Below are 14,103 nucleotides of genomic sequence, written 5' to 3' on the forward strand. Positions count from 1 at the left end.
AAGTGATATCATACAGTATTTGTCTTTCTCTGTCTGACTTATTTCACTAAGCATAATACCCTCCAAGTTCATTCATGTGGTTGCAAATGGCAAAATTTCATTCATTTTTTATGGCTAAATAGTATTCCAGTGTGTCTCTGTGTGTGTGTGTGTGTGTGTGTGTGTGTGTGTGTGTGTGTGTGTGTACCATATCTTCTTTATCCATTCATCTGTTGATGGACACTTAGGTTGCTTTCATATCTTGGAAATTGTAAAAGATGCTGCTTTGAACATTGGGGTGCACATATCTTTTCAAATTAGTGGGGTTTTTTGTTCTTGTTTTTGTTTTTTCCCCAGATAAATACCCAGAAGTAGAATTGCTGGGTCATATGGTAGTTCTATTTTTAGTTTTTTGAGAAACCTCCATGCTGTTTTCCATAATGGCTGCACCAATTTACATTCCCACCAAGAGTGTACAAGGGTTCTCTTTTCTCCACATCCTCAACAACATTTGTTATTTGTGGTCTTTTTGATGATAGCAATTCTGACAGGTGTGAAGTGCTATTTCATTGTGGTTTTAATTTGCATTTCTCTGATGATTGATGATGTGAAGGATCTTTCCATGTGCCTATTGGCCATCTGTATGTCTTCTTTGGAAAAACGTTTATTCAGGTCTTCTGCCCCCCCTTTTTCTTAAAACATCTTTTTTGGAGTATAATTGCTTTACAATGGTGTGTTAGGTGCTACTGTATAACAAAGTGAATCAGCTATACATATACATATATCCCCATATCCCCTCCCTCTTGGATCTCCCTACCACCCTCCCTATCCCACCCCTCTAGGTGGTCACAAAGCACCGAGCTGATCTCCCTGTGCTATGTGGATGCTTCCCACTAGCTGTTTTACATTTGGTAGTGTATATATGTCCATGCCACTCTCTCATTTTGTCCAAGCTTACCCTTCCCCCTCCCCGTGACCTCAAGTCCATTCTCCATGTCTGTGTCTTTATTCCTGTCCTGCCCTTAGGTTCTTCAGAACCATTATTTATTTATTTATTTATTTATTTATTTTTAGATTCCATATATATGTGTTAGCTTATGGTATTTGTTTTTCTCTTTCTGACTTACTTCACTCTGTATGACAGACTCTAGGTCTGTCCACCTCACTACAAATAACTCAATTTCGTTTCTTTTTATAGCTGAATAATAGTCCATTGTATATATGTGCCACACCTTCTTTATCCATTCATCTGTCAATGGAAACTTAGGTTGTTTCCATGACCTGGCTATTGTAAATAGTGCTGCAGTGAACATTTTGGTACATGACTCTTTTAGAATTATGGTTTTCTCAGGATATATGCCCAGTAGTGGGATTGCTGGGTTGTATGGTAATTCTATTTTCAGTTTTTTAAGGAACCTCCATAGTGTTCTCCATAGTGGCTGTATCAATTTACATTCCTCCAACAGTGCAAGAGGGTTCCCTTTTCTCCACACCCTCTCCAGCATTTATTGTTTGTAGATTTTTTTGATGATGGCCATTCTGACCACTGTGAGGTGATACCTCATTGTAGTTTTGATTAACATTTCTCTAATGATTAGTGATGTTGAGCCTCATTTCATGTGTTTCTTGGCCATCTGTATATCTTCTTTGGAGAAATGTCTATTTAGGTCTTCTGCCCATTTTTGAATTGGGTTGTTTGTTCTTTGATGTTGAACTGCATGAGCTACTTGTATATTTTAGAGATTAATCCTTTGTCAGTTGCTTCGTTTGCAAATATTATCTCCCATTCTGAGGGTTGTCTTTTTGTCTGCTCTATGGTTTCCTTTGCTGTGCAAAAGCTTTTAAATTTCATTAGGTCCCATTTGTATATTTTTTGTTTTTATTTCCATTTTTCCAGGAGGTGGGTCAAAAAGGGTCTTGATGTGATTTATGTCATACAGTGTTCTGCCTGTATTTTCCTCTAAGAGTTTTATAGTGTCTTACATTTAGGTCTCTAATCCATTTTGAGTTTATTTTTGTGTATGGTGTTAGGGAGTGTTCTAATTTCATTCTTTTACATGTAGCTGTCCTGTCTTCCCAGCACCACTTATTGAAGAGACTTTCTTTTCTCCATTGTATATCCTTGCCTCCTTTGTCAAAGATAAGGTGACCATATGTGCGTGGGCTTATCTCTGGGCTTTCTATCCTGTTCCATTGATCTATATTTCTGTTTTTGTGCCAGTACCATACTGTCTTGATTACTGTAACTTTGTAGTATAGTCTGAAGTCTGGGAGCCTGATTCCTCGAGCTCCGTTTTTCTTTCTCAAGATTGCTTTGGCTATTCAGGATCTTTTGTGTTCCCATGCAAATTGTGCAATTTTTTGTTCTAGTTCTGTGAAAAATGCCATTGGTAGTTTGATAGGGATTGCACTGAATCCTATAGTATAGTCATTTTCACAGTGTTGATTCTTCCAATCCAAGAACATTGTATATCTCTCCATCTGTCTGTGTCATCTTTAGTTTCTTGCATCAGTGTCTTACAGTTCTCTGCATACAGGTCTACCTAGGTAGGTTTATTCCTAGGTATTTTATTCTTTTTTTTGCAGTGGTAAATGGGAGTGTTTCCTTAATTTCTCTTTCAGATTTTTCATCATTAGTGTGTAGGGATGCAAGAGATTACATTAATTTTGTATCCTGCTACTTTACCAAATTCATTGATAGCTCTAGTAGTTTTCTGGTTACATCTTTAGGATTATCTGTGAATAGTATCATGTCATCTGCAAAGAGTGACAGTTTTACTTCTTCTTTTCCGATTTGGATTCCTTTTTTTTTCTTCCCTGATTACCATGGCTAGGACTTCCAAACTATGTTGAATAATAGTGGTGAGAGTGGGCAACCTTGTCTTGTTCCTGATCTTAGAGGAAATGGTTTCAGTTTTTCACTATTGAGAATGATGTTGGCTGTGGGTTTCTCATATGTGGCCTTTATTATGTTGAGGTAAGTTCCCTCTATGCCTACTTTCTGCAGGGTTTTTATCATAAATGGGTGTTGGATTTTTTCAAAAGCTTTTTCTGCATCTATTGAGATGATCATATGATTTTTCTCCTTCAATTTATGAATATGGTTTATCACATTGATTGATTTGCATATATTGAAGAATCCTTGCATTCCTGGAATAAACCCCACTTGATCATGGTGTATGACCCTTTTAGTGTGCTGTTGGATTCTGTTTGCTAGTATTTTGTTGAGGATTTTTGCATCTATGTTCATCAGTGCTATGGGCCTGTAGTTGTCTTTTTTGTGTGTGACATCTTTGTCTGGTTTTCATATCAGGGTAATGGTGACCTCATCGAATGAGTTTGGAAGTGTTCCTCCCTCTGCTATACTTCGGAAGAGTTTGAGAAGGATAGGTGTTAGCTCTTCTCTAAATGTTTGATAGAATTCGCCTGTGAAGCCATCTGATCCTGGGCTTTTGTTTGTTGGAAGATTTTTAATCATAGTTTGAATTTCAGTGCTTGTGATTGGTCTGTTTATATTTTTTATTTCCTCCTGGTTCAGTCTCGGAAGGTTGTGCTTTTCTAACATTTTGTCCATTTCTTCCAGGTTGTCCATGTTATTGGCATACAGTTGCTTGTAGTAATCTCATGATCCTTTGTATTTCTGCAGTGTCAGTTGTTACTTCTCCTTATTCATTTCTAATTCTGTTGATTTGAGTCTTTTCCCTTTTTTTCTTGATGAGTCTGACTAATGCTTTATCAATTTTGTTTATCTTCTCAAAGAACCACCTATTAGTTTTATTGATCTTTGCTATCATTTCCTTCATTTCATTTTCATTTATTTCTGATCTGATCTTTATGACTTCTTTCCTTGTGCTAACTTTGGGGTTTTTTTGTTCTTCTTTATCTAATTGCTTTAGGTGTAAGTTTAGGTTGTTTATCTGAGATTTTTCTTGTTTCTTGTGGTAGGATTGTACTGCTATATACTTCCCTCTTAGAACTGCTTTTGCTGCATCCCATAGGTGTTGGGTTGTCTTGTTTTCATTGTCATTTGTTTCTAGATATTTTTTTATTTCCTCAATGACCTCTTGGTTATTTAGTAGTGTATGGTTTAGCCTCCATGTGTTTGTATTTTTACAGTATTTTTCCTGTAATTGATATCTAGTCTTATGGCGTTGTGGTCAGAAAAGATACTTGATATGTTTTCAATTTTCTTAAATTTACCAAGGCTTCATCTGTGACCCACGATATGGTCTATCGTGGAGAATGTTCCATGAGCATTTGAGAAGAAAGTATATTCTGATGTTTTTGGATGGAATGTCCTATAAATATCAATTAAATCCATCTTGTTTAACGTGTCATTTAAAGCTTATGTTTCCTTATTTATTATCATCTTGGATGATCTGTCCGTTGGTGAAAGTGGGGTGTTAAAGCCCCCTACTATTATTGTGTTACTGTCGATTTCCCCATTTATGGCTGTTAGCATTTGCCTTATGTATTGAGGTGCTCCTATGTTGGGTGCATATACATTTACAATTGTTATACCTTCTTCCTGGATTGATCCCTTGATCATTATGTAGTGTCCTTCTTTTTTTCTTTTTTTTCACATCTTTATTGGAGTATAATTGCTTTACAATGGTGTGTTAATTTCTGCTTTATAACAAAGTGAATCAGTTATACATATGTTCCCATACCTCTTCCCTCTTGCGTCTCCCTCCCTCCCACCCTCCATATCCCACCCCTCTAGGTGGTCACTAACCACTGAGCTGATCTCCTTGTGCTATGCAGCTGCTTCCCACTAGCTATCTATTTTACGTTTGGTAGTATATATATGTCCATGACACTCTCTCACTTTGTCACAGCTTACCCTTCCCCCTCCCCATATCCTCAAGTCCATTCTCTAGTAGGTCTGTGTCTTTATTCCCATCTTACCCCTAGGTTCTTCATGACCTTTTTTTTTTTTCTTAGATTCCATATATATGTGTTAGCATATAGTATTTGTTTTTCTCTTTCTGACTTACTTCACTCTGTATGACAGACTCTAGGTCCATCCACCTCACTACAAATAACTCAATTTCATTTATTTTTATGGCTGAGTAATATTCCATTGTATATATATGCCACACCTTCTTTATCCATTCATCTGTTGATGGACACTTAGGTGGCTTCCATCTCCTGGCTATTGTAAATAGAGCTGCAATGAACATTTTGGTACATGACTCTTTTTGAATTATGGTTTTCTCATGGTATATGCCCAGTAGTGGGATGGCTGGGTCGTATGGTAGTTCTATTTGTAGTTTTATAAGGAATCTCCATACTGTTCTCCATAGTAGCTGTATCAATTTACATTCCCACCAACAGTGCAAGAGGGTTCCCTTTTCTTCACACCCTCTCCAGCATTTATTGTTTGTAGATTTTTTGATGATGGCCATTCTGACTGGTGTGAGATGATATCTCATTGTAGTTTTGATTTGCATTTCTCTAATGAATAATGATATTGAGAACTCTTTCATGTGTTTGTTGGCAATCTGTATATCTTCTTTGAAGAAATGTCTATTTAGGTCTTCTGCCCATTTTTGGATTGGGTTTTTTGTTGTTTTGAAATTGAGCTGCATGAGCTGCTTGTAAATTTTAGAGAGTAATCCTTTTTCAGTTGCTTCATTTGCAAATATTTTCTCCCATTCTGAGGGTTGTCTTTTGGTCTTGTTTATGGTTTCCTTTGCTGTGCAAAAGTTTTTAAGTTTCATTAGGTCCCATTTGTTTATTTTTGTTTTTATTTCCATTTCTCTAGGAGGTGGGTCCAAAAGGATCTTGCTGTGATTTATGTCATAGAGTGTTCTGCCTATGTTTTCCTCTAAGAGTTTGATAGTTTCTGGCCTTACATTTAGGTCTTTAATCCATTTTGAGCTTATTTTTGTGTATGGTGTTAGGGAGTGATTTAATTTCTTACTTTTACATATACCTGTCCAGTTTTCCCAGCACCGCTTATTGAAGAGGCTGTCTTTTCTCCACTGTATATTCTTGCCTCCTTTATCAAAGATAAGGTGACCATATGTGCATGGGTTTATCTCTGGGCTTTCTATCCTGTTCCATTGATCTATATTTCTGTTTTTGTGCCAGTACCATACTGTCTTGAATACTGTAGCTTTGTAGTATAGTCTGAAATCAGGGAGCCTGATTCCTCCAGCTCCATTTTTCGTTTTCAAGATTGCTTTGGCTCTTCGGGGTTTTTTCTGTTTCCATACAAATTGTGAAATTTTTTGTTCTAGTTCTGTGAAAAGTGCCAGTGGTATTTTGTTAGGCATTGCATTGAATCTGTAGATTGCTTTGGGTAGTAGAGTCATTTTCACAATGTTGATTCTTCCAATCCAAGAACATGGTATTTCTCTCCATCTGTTTGTATCGTCTTTAATTTCATTCATCAGAGTTTTATAGTTTTCTGCATACACGTCTTTTGCCTCCTAAGGTAGGTTTATTGCTAGGTATTTTATTCTTTTTGTTGCAGTGGTAATTGGGAGTGTTTCCTTAATTTCTCTTTCAGATTTTTCATCATTAGTGTATAGGAATGCCACAGATTTCTGTGCATTAATTTTGTATCCTGCTACGTTACCAAATTCATTGATTAGCTCTAGTAGTTTTCTATTAGCATCTTTAGGATTCTCTGTGTATAGTATCATGTCATCTGCAAACAGTGACAGCTTTACTTCTTTTCCGATTTGGATTCCTTTTATTTCTTTTTCTTCTCTGATTGCTGTGGTTAAAACTTCCAAAACTATGTTGAATAATAGTGGTGAGAATGGGCAACCTTGTCTTGTTCCTGATCTTAGTGGAAATGGTTTCAGTTTTTCACCATTGAGGACAATGTTGGCTGTGGGTTTGTCATATATGGCCTTTATTATGTTGAGGAAAGTTCCCTCTGTGCCTACTTTCTGCAGGGTTTTTATCATAAATGGGTGTTGAATTTTGTCGAAAGCTTTCTCTGCATCTATTGAGATGATCATGTAGTTTTTCTCCTTTAATTTGTTAATAATGGTGTATCACGTTGATTAATTTGCGTATATTGAAGAATCCTTGCATTCCTGGAATAAACCCCACTTGATCATGGTGTATGATCCTTTTAATGTGCTGTTGGAGTCTTTTTGCTAGTATTTTGTTGAGGATTTTTGCATCTATGTTCATCAGTGATATTGGCCTGCAGTTTTCTTTCTTTGTGACATCTTTGTCTGGTTTTGGTATCAGGGTTGTGGTGGCCTCGTAGAATGAGTTTGGCATTGTTCCACCTTCTGCTATATTTTGGAAGAGTTTGAGAAGGATAGCTGTTAGCTCTTCCTTAAATGTTTGATAGAATTTGCCTGTGAAGCCATCTGGTCCTGGGCTTTTGATTGTTGGAAGATTTTTAATCACAGTTTCAATTTCAGTGCTTGTGATTGGTCTGTTCATATTTTCTCTTTCTTCCTGGTTCAGTCTTGGCAGGTTGTGCATTTCTAAGAATTTTTCCATTTCTTCCAGGTTGTTCATTTTATTGGCATATAGTTGCTTGTAGTAATCTCTCATGATCCTATATTTCTGCAGTGTCAGTTGTTACTTTGTAGTATAGTCTTCTCCTTTTTCATTTCTAATTCTATTGATTTCAGTCTTCTCCCTTTTTTGCTTGATGAGTCTAGCTAATGGTTTATCAATTTCGTTTATCTTGTCAAAGGACCAGCTTTTAGTTTTGTTGATCTTTGCTATCGTTTCCTTCATTTCTTTTTCATTTATTTCTGATCTGATCTTTATGATTTCTTTTCTTCTGCTAACTTTGGAGTTTTTTTGTTCTTCTTTCTCTAATTGCTTTAGGGGCAAGGTTAGGTTGTTTATTTGTGTTGTTTCCTGTTTCTTAAGGTAGGATTGTATTGCTATAAACTTCCCTCTTAGAACTGCTTTTGCTGTATCCCATAGGTTTTGGGTTATTGTGTCTCCATTGTCATTTATTTCTAGGTATTTTTTGATTTCCTCTTTGATTTCTTCAGTGATCACTTGGTTATTAAATAGTGTATTGTTTAGCCTCAATGTGTTTGTATTTTTCACAGTTCTTTTCCTGTAATTGATATCTAGTCTCATAGCATTGTGGTCCGAAAAGGTACTTGATACGATTTCAATTTTCTTAAATTTACCAAGGCTTGATTTGTGACCCAAGATATGATCTATCCTGGAGAATGTTCCATGAGCACTTGAGAAAAATGTGTGTTCTGTTTTTTTTGGATAGAATGTCCTATAAATATCAATTAAGTCCATCTTGTTTAATGTATCATTTAAAACTTGTGTTTCCTTATTTATTTTCATTTTGGATGATCTGTCCATTGGTGAAAGTGGGGTGTTAAAGCCCCCTACTATTATTGTGTTACTGTCAATTTCCCCTTTTATGGCTGTTAGTATTTGCCTTATATATTGAGGTGCTTCTGTGTTGGGTGCATAAGTATTTACAATTGTTATATCTTCTTCTTGGATTGATCCTTTGATCATTATGTGGTGTCCTTGTCTCTTGTAATAGTCTTTGTTTTAAAGTCTATTTTGTCTGATATGAGAATTGCTACTCCAGCTTTCTTTTGATTTCCATTTGCATGGAATATCTTTTTCCATCCCCTCACTTTCAGTCTCTATGTGTGCCTACGTCTGAGGTGGGTCTCTTATAGACAGCATATATACGGTTCTTGTTTTTGTATCCATTCAGCCAGTCTGTGCCTTTTGGTTGGAGCATTTAATCCGTTTGCTTTTAAGGTAATTATCCATATGTATGTTCCTATTACCGTTTTCTTAAGTGTTTTGGGTTTGTTGTTGTAGGTCTTTTCCTTCTCTTGTGTTTCCTGCCTAAAGAAGTTCCTTTAGCATTTGTTGTAAAGCTGGTTTGGTGGTGCTGAATTCTCTTAGCTTTTGCTTGTCTGTAAAGGTTTTAATTTCTCCATCAAATCTGAATGAGATCCTTGCTGGGTAGAGTAATCTTGGTTGTAAGTTTTCCCACTTCATCACTTTAAATATGTCCTGCCACTCCCTTCTGGCTTACAGAGTTTCTGCTGAAAGATCAGCTGTTAACCTTATGGGGATTCCCTTGTATGTTATTTGTTGGTTTTCCCTTGCTGCTTTTAATATTTTTTCTTTGTATTTAATTTTTGATAGTTTGATTACTATGTGTCTTGGCATGTTTCTCCTTGGATTTATCCTGTATGGGACTCTCTGTACTTCCTGGACTTGATTAACTATTTCCTTTCACATATTAGGGAAGTTTTCAACTATAATCTCTTCAAAATATTTTCTCAGTCCTTTTCTTTTTCTCTTCTTCTTCTGGGACCCCTATAATTCGAATGTTGGTGCATTTAATGTTGTCCCAGTGGTCTCCGAGACTGTCCTAAATTCTTTTCATTCTTCTTCTTTATTCTTCTCTGCGGTAGTTATTTCCACTATTTTATCATCCAGGTCACTTATCCGTGCTTCTGCCTCAGTTATTCTGCTATTGATTCTTTGTAGAGAATTTTAAATTTCATTTATTGTGTTGTTCATCATTGTTTGTTTGCTCTTTAGTTCTTCTAGGTCCCTGTTAATATGTTTCTTGTATTTTCTCCATTCTATTTCCAAGATTTTGGATCATCTTTACTATCATTACTCTGAATTCTTTTTCAGGTAGACTGCCTATTTCCTCTTCATTTGTTTGGTGGGTTTTTACCTTGCTCCTTCATCTGCTATGTATTTCTCTGTCTTCTCAGTTTGCTTAACTTACTGTGTTTGGGGTTTCCTTTTAACAGGCTACAGGTTCATAGTTCCCATTGTTTTTGGTGTCTGTCCCCAGTGGGTCAGTTTGGTTCAGTGGGCTGTGTAGGCTCCCTGGTAGAGGGGACTGGTGCCTGTGTTCTGATGGGTGAGTCTGGATCTTGTCTTTCTGGTTGGCAGGACCACGTCCAGTGGTGTGTTTTGGGGTGTCTGTGACCCTATTATGATTTTAGGCAGCCTCTCTGCTAATGGGTGGTGTTGTGTTCCTGTTTTTCTAGTTGTTTGGCATGGGATATTCAGCACTGGAGCTTACTGATTGTTGAGTGAAGCTGGGTCTTAGCGTTGAGATGGAGATCTCTGGGAGAGCTCTCATCAATTGACATTATGAGGGGCCAGGAGGTCTCTGGTGGACCAGTGTCCTGAACTTGGCTCTTCCACCTCAGAGGCTCAGGCCTGACACTTGGCTGGAGCACCAAGACCCTGTCAGCCACATGGCTCAGAAGAAAAGTAATAAAAAAGAAAGAAAGAAAAAATAAAAATAATGTTATTAAAATAAAAAATAAAAAATAATTAAAGTAAATAAATAAAAAATTTAAAAAAAAGAGAGAGAGAGCAACCAAACCAAGAAACAAATCCACCGATGACAACAAGCACTAAAAACTATACTAAAAAGAAATGGACAGAAAGAACCCTAGGACAGATGGTAAATGCAAACCTATACAGACAAAATCACACAAGGAAGCATACACATACACAATCACAAAAAGAGAAAAAGAAAAATATATATACATATATATATATATATAAAGGAAGAGAGCAAACAAATCAATAAACAAATCTACCAATGATAATAAGCTCTAAATACTAAACTAAGTTAAATATAAAAGTAGAAACAAATTAGACACAGAAAGCAAACCCCAAGTCTACAGTTGCTCCCAAAGTCCACCACCTCAGTTTTGGGATGATTCGTTGTCTATTCAGGTATTCCACAGATGCAGGGTACATCAAGTTGATTGTGGAGATTTAATCCACTGCTCCTGAGGCTGCATGGAGAGATCTCCCTTTCTCTTCTTTGTTTGCACAGCTCCTGGGGTTCAGCTTTGGATTTCCCCCTGCCTCTACAGGTGGGTCGCCCTTTGGCATCTGTTCTTCACCCAGACAAGAGGGTGTTAAAGGAGCAATGATTCTGGGGCTCTGGCTCACTCAGGCCAGGGGAAGGGAGGGGTACAGTAGCTATAACTGGAATGCAGGGTGAGCCTGCAGTGGCAGAGGCCGGTGAGACATTGTAACAGCCTGAGGCACGCTGTGTGTTCTCCCAGGGAAGTTGTCCGTGGATCACGGGACCCTGGCAATGGCAGGCTGCACAGGCTCCCAGGACGGGAGATGTGGATAGTGACCCATGCTTGCACATAGGCTTCTTGGTGGCTGCAGCAGCAGTGTTAGTGTTTCATGCCTGTCTCTGGTGTCCACGCTGATAGCTGTGGCTCATGCCTGTCTCTGGAGCTCATTTAGGCAGTGCTCTGAATCCCCTCTCATTGCACACCCTGAAACAATGGTCTTTTGCCTCTTAGGCAAATCCAGACTTTTTCGCAGACTCCCTCCCAGCTAGCTGTGGTGCACTAGGCCCCTTCAGGCTGTGTTCATGCAGCCACCCCCAGTCCTGACCCTGGGATCTGACCTCCGAAGCCTGAGCCTCACCTCCCAGCCCCACCCAACCCAGCGGTTGAGCAGACAAGCCTCTCAGGTTGGTGAGTGCTGGTTGGCACTGATCCTCTGTGCGAGAATCTCTTCACTTTGCCCTCTGCACCCCTGTTGCTGCGCTCTCCTCCATGACTCCGAAGCTTCCCCCCTGCCCACCCTGCATCCCCACCAGTAAAGGGGCTCCCTAGTGTGTGGAAGCATTTCCTCCTTCACAGCTCCCTTCCAGAGGTGCATGTCTGTCCCCACTCTTTTGTCTCTGTTTTTTCTTTTTTCTTTTGCCCTACCCAGGTACGTGGGAAGTTTCTTGCCTTTTGGGAAGTCTGAGGTCTTCTGCAAGCATTCAGTAGGTGTTCTGTAGGAGTTGTTCCACATGTAGGTGTATTTTTGATATGTTTATGGGAGGAAGGTGATCTCCACGTCTTACTCCTCCGCCATCTTGAAGTTCCTCCCTCCCCCATTTTTTTATTGTTTTTTTTCCTTTGATGTTGAGTTGTATGAGCTGTTTATATATTTTGTATATTAACCCCTTATCAGTCTTATCATTTGCAAATATTTTCTCCCATTCAGTAGGTTGTCTTTTTGTTTTGTTGATGATTTCTATAGGCAATATTTTAACAGGTAAATTAGGTAAAGTATCTGCTCAGAAGAAGACAAAAAATTTCAACTCGAACCTTAATCAAAGTTAGCTGTTTTAAAGTATTCTAGGAACTTCCCTGGTGGTCCAGTGGTAAAGAATGTGCCTTCTGATGCAGGGGACACACGTTCAGTCCCTGGTTGGGGAACTAAGATCCCACATGCAGCCGAGCAACTAAGCCCTTGTGCCACAACTACTGAGCTTGTGTGCCTCAACAAGAGAGCCCGCAGGCTGCAAACCACAGAGCCCACACACCCTGGAGCCTGTGCACCACAACTAGAGAGAGAAAACCTGCACGATACAACTAGAGAGAAGCCCACGCACTGCAATGAAGAGCCCACGCGCTGTAATGAAAGATCCTGAATGCCTCAGCAAAGATCTCATGTGCCAGAACTAAGAACTGACACAGCCAAAAAAATAAAGAAAATAAATAAGTAAAATGAACATTCAAAAAAAGTATTCTAGAATGCTCTACAAAATATTAGTTTGAAAATAATTGTAGAAGGTAAATAAGGGGAGAAGACTATTACTGAATCATTAACTCTCTTTCAAAATAATTTGTATTTTCCTCTTTCCATGATTGTTCATGGTGTTCCCTCTGTTAAGAATGCTGACTACTAGCCTCATCCTTTGATGTCCATTTTTGCTTCCTTAGACCATTTTACTTTTTTTCAGGAAGGGGAACTTATTCATATCCTTCCACTCATTTGTATGATTATTATTTTACTTGTTATGCATTTTAAACAGTTTTACTAAGTTAGTATAAATGTACCTTAGACTTTTTTATCCACTGTAGCACTTAATTGGGCACATGTTGTTTAATCAATAATGTTAAAATATTTAAACAGAAGCCTCATGAAAGAATTTAAGTTTAATTTAAGTTAGATCAATAATCTAATCCTTCCCAACTTTGACAAGGAAAAAATATTGAGTCAAATATGCTTCCTTCGTCACTGGATGCTGCTGAGTAATTAACCTACAGAAGTTTCTAAAGATCAGGCTGTTACATGGACTCTTTCTATCCATTCTTCTGTGGCCAGAAATGTCGAGTGAGTGGTTCTACAGGGAAATGCATCGTCTCTTACTGGAAAAACTCTGTAGGAAGTGAACTAACCAAAGGGAAGATGTTAGCGCCCGTCTCTGACCTCAGTGTTCTGTATTCCAGCTATAAACATGATACATATAAGGAGAGCCCCACAGTACACTTGCTCTTTATTTTTGCTGAGGATTCCCTTATATAGACGGTCAGCATAAAGCCACTTAGATAGCTCGTCTGCTCCCTAAATAACCTAGAAAACTGCTTGGGGCATAGAACGCACTAGACAAATGTTAGTTTTCACTTTAGCTTTTAATATCGTTTCATTCTTTAGAGCTATGCTGACCAAAGAGCCACTGGCCACCCATGGCTACTGAACACTTGAAGTATTACTTGTCCACATTGCTATGTGCTCAAAATATACACCCTGAATTTCAAACACTTAGTATGGAAAAAAGGATGTCAAATAGCTCATTAATAACTTCAATATTGATTGCATGCTAGTATGGGTATATTGAGTTAAATAAAATATATTATTTAAGTTAATTTCACCTGTTGCTTTTTTGTTTTATTAATGTGGCCACTAGAAAACTTAAAACTTAAAATTACAAGCCCACATTTGTGGCTTGCATTATATTTCTGTTGGACAAAACTGCTTTAGAGAGACCTCCCAGGTGTGTGGCAAGACAGCTGTACTGTAGATGTTCATCAAGGATCTTGATCAGCTAAGAGGAAAAGAAGGAGAGCAAATTATAGCTGAGCAAATAGAAACTGTTCACTTATTTAAAAATTGTAATTAAATTTGGGTTTTTTTTTTTTTACTGTTTTGTGGTCAGCTTTATCTTTAAGAAACTATAGCTAACATTTTATGTCTAATGGAAAATAAAATCCCTATTTCTAGGTTACTGGTTGGTTCACCATGGAGTGGCTTTCCTGAGAACCGAATGGGAGATGTGTATAAATGTCCTGTTGATCTATCCACCACTACCTGTGAAAAACTGAATTTGCAAAGTAAGTTATAATTAACAATGTGATT

General features: G+C 37.9%; 1 protein-coding gene across 1 annotated transcript in view; it reads left to right on the top strand.

Moving 5' to 3' along the window:
* Positions 1–14,103, top strand: part of ITGA2 (integrin subunit alpha 2) — a 109,424-nt gene that overhangs the window by 42,039 nt on the left and 53,282 nt on the right. Inside the window, exon 3 of the mRNA XM_081230402.1 lies at positions 13,969–14,078. Within this exon, the coding sequence (XP_081086528.1) occupies positions 13,969–14,078 (110 nt within the window). The remainder of the gene's footprint in view (positions 1–13,968; positions 14,079–14,103) is intronic.

This window comes from Mesoplodon bidens (genome assembly GCF_964165515.1).
Source record: "Mesoplodon bidens genome assembly, chromosome: 4".
NCBI classification, from domain to species: Eukaryota; Metazoa; Chordata; class Mammalia; order Artiodactyla; family Ziphiidae; genus Mesoplodon; species Mesoplodon bidens.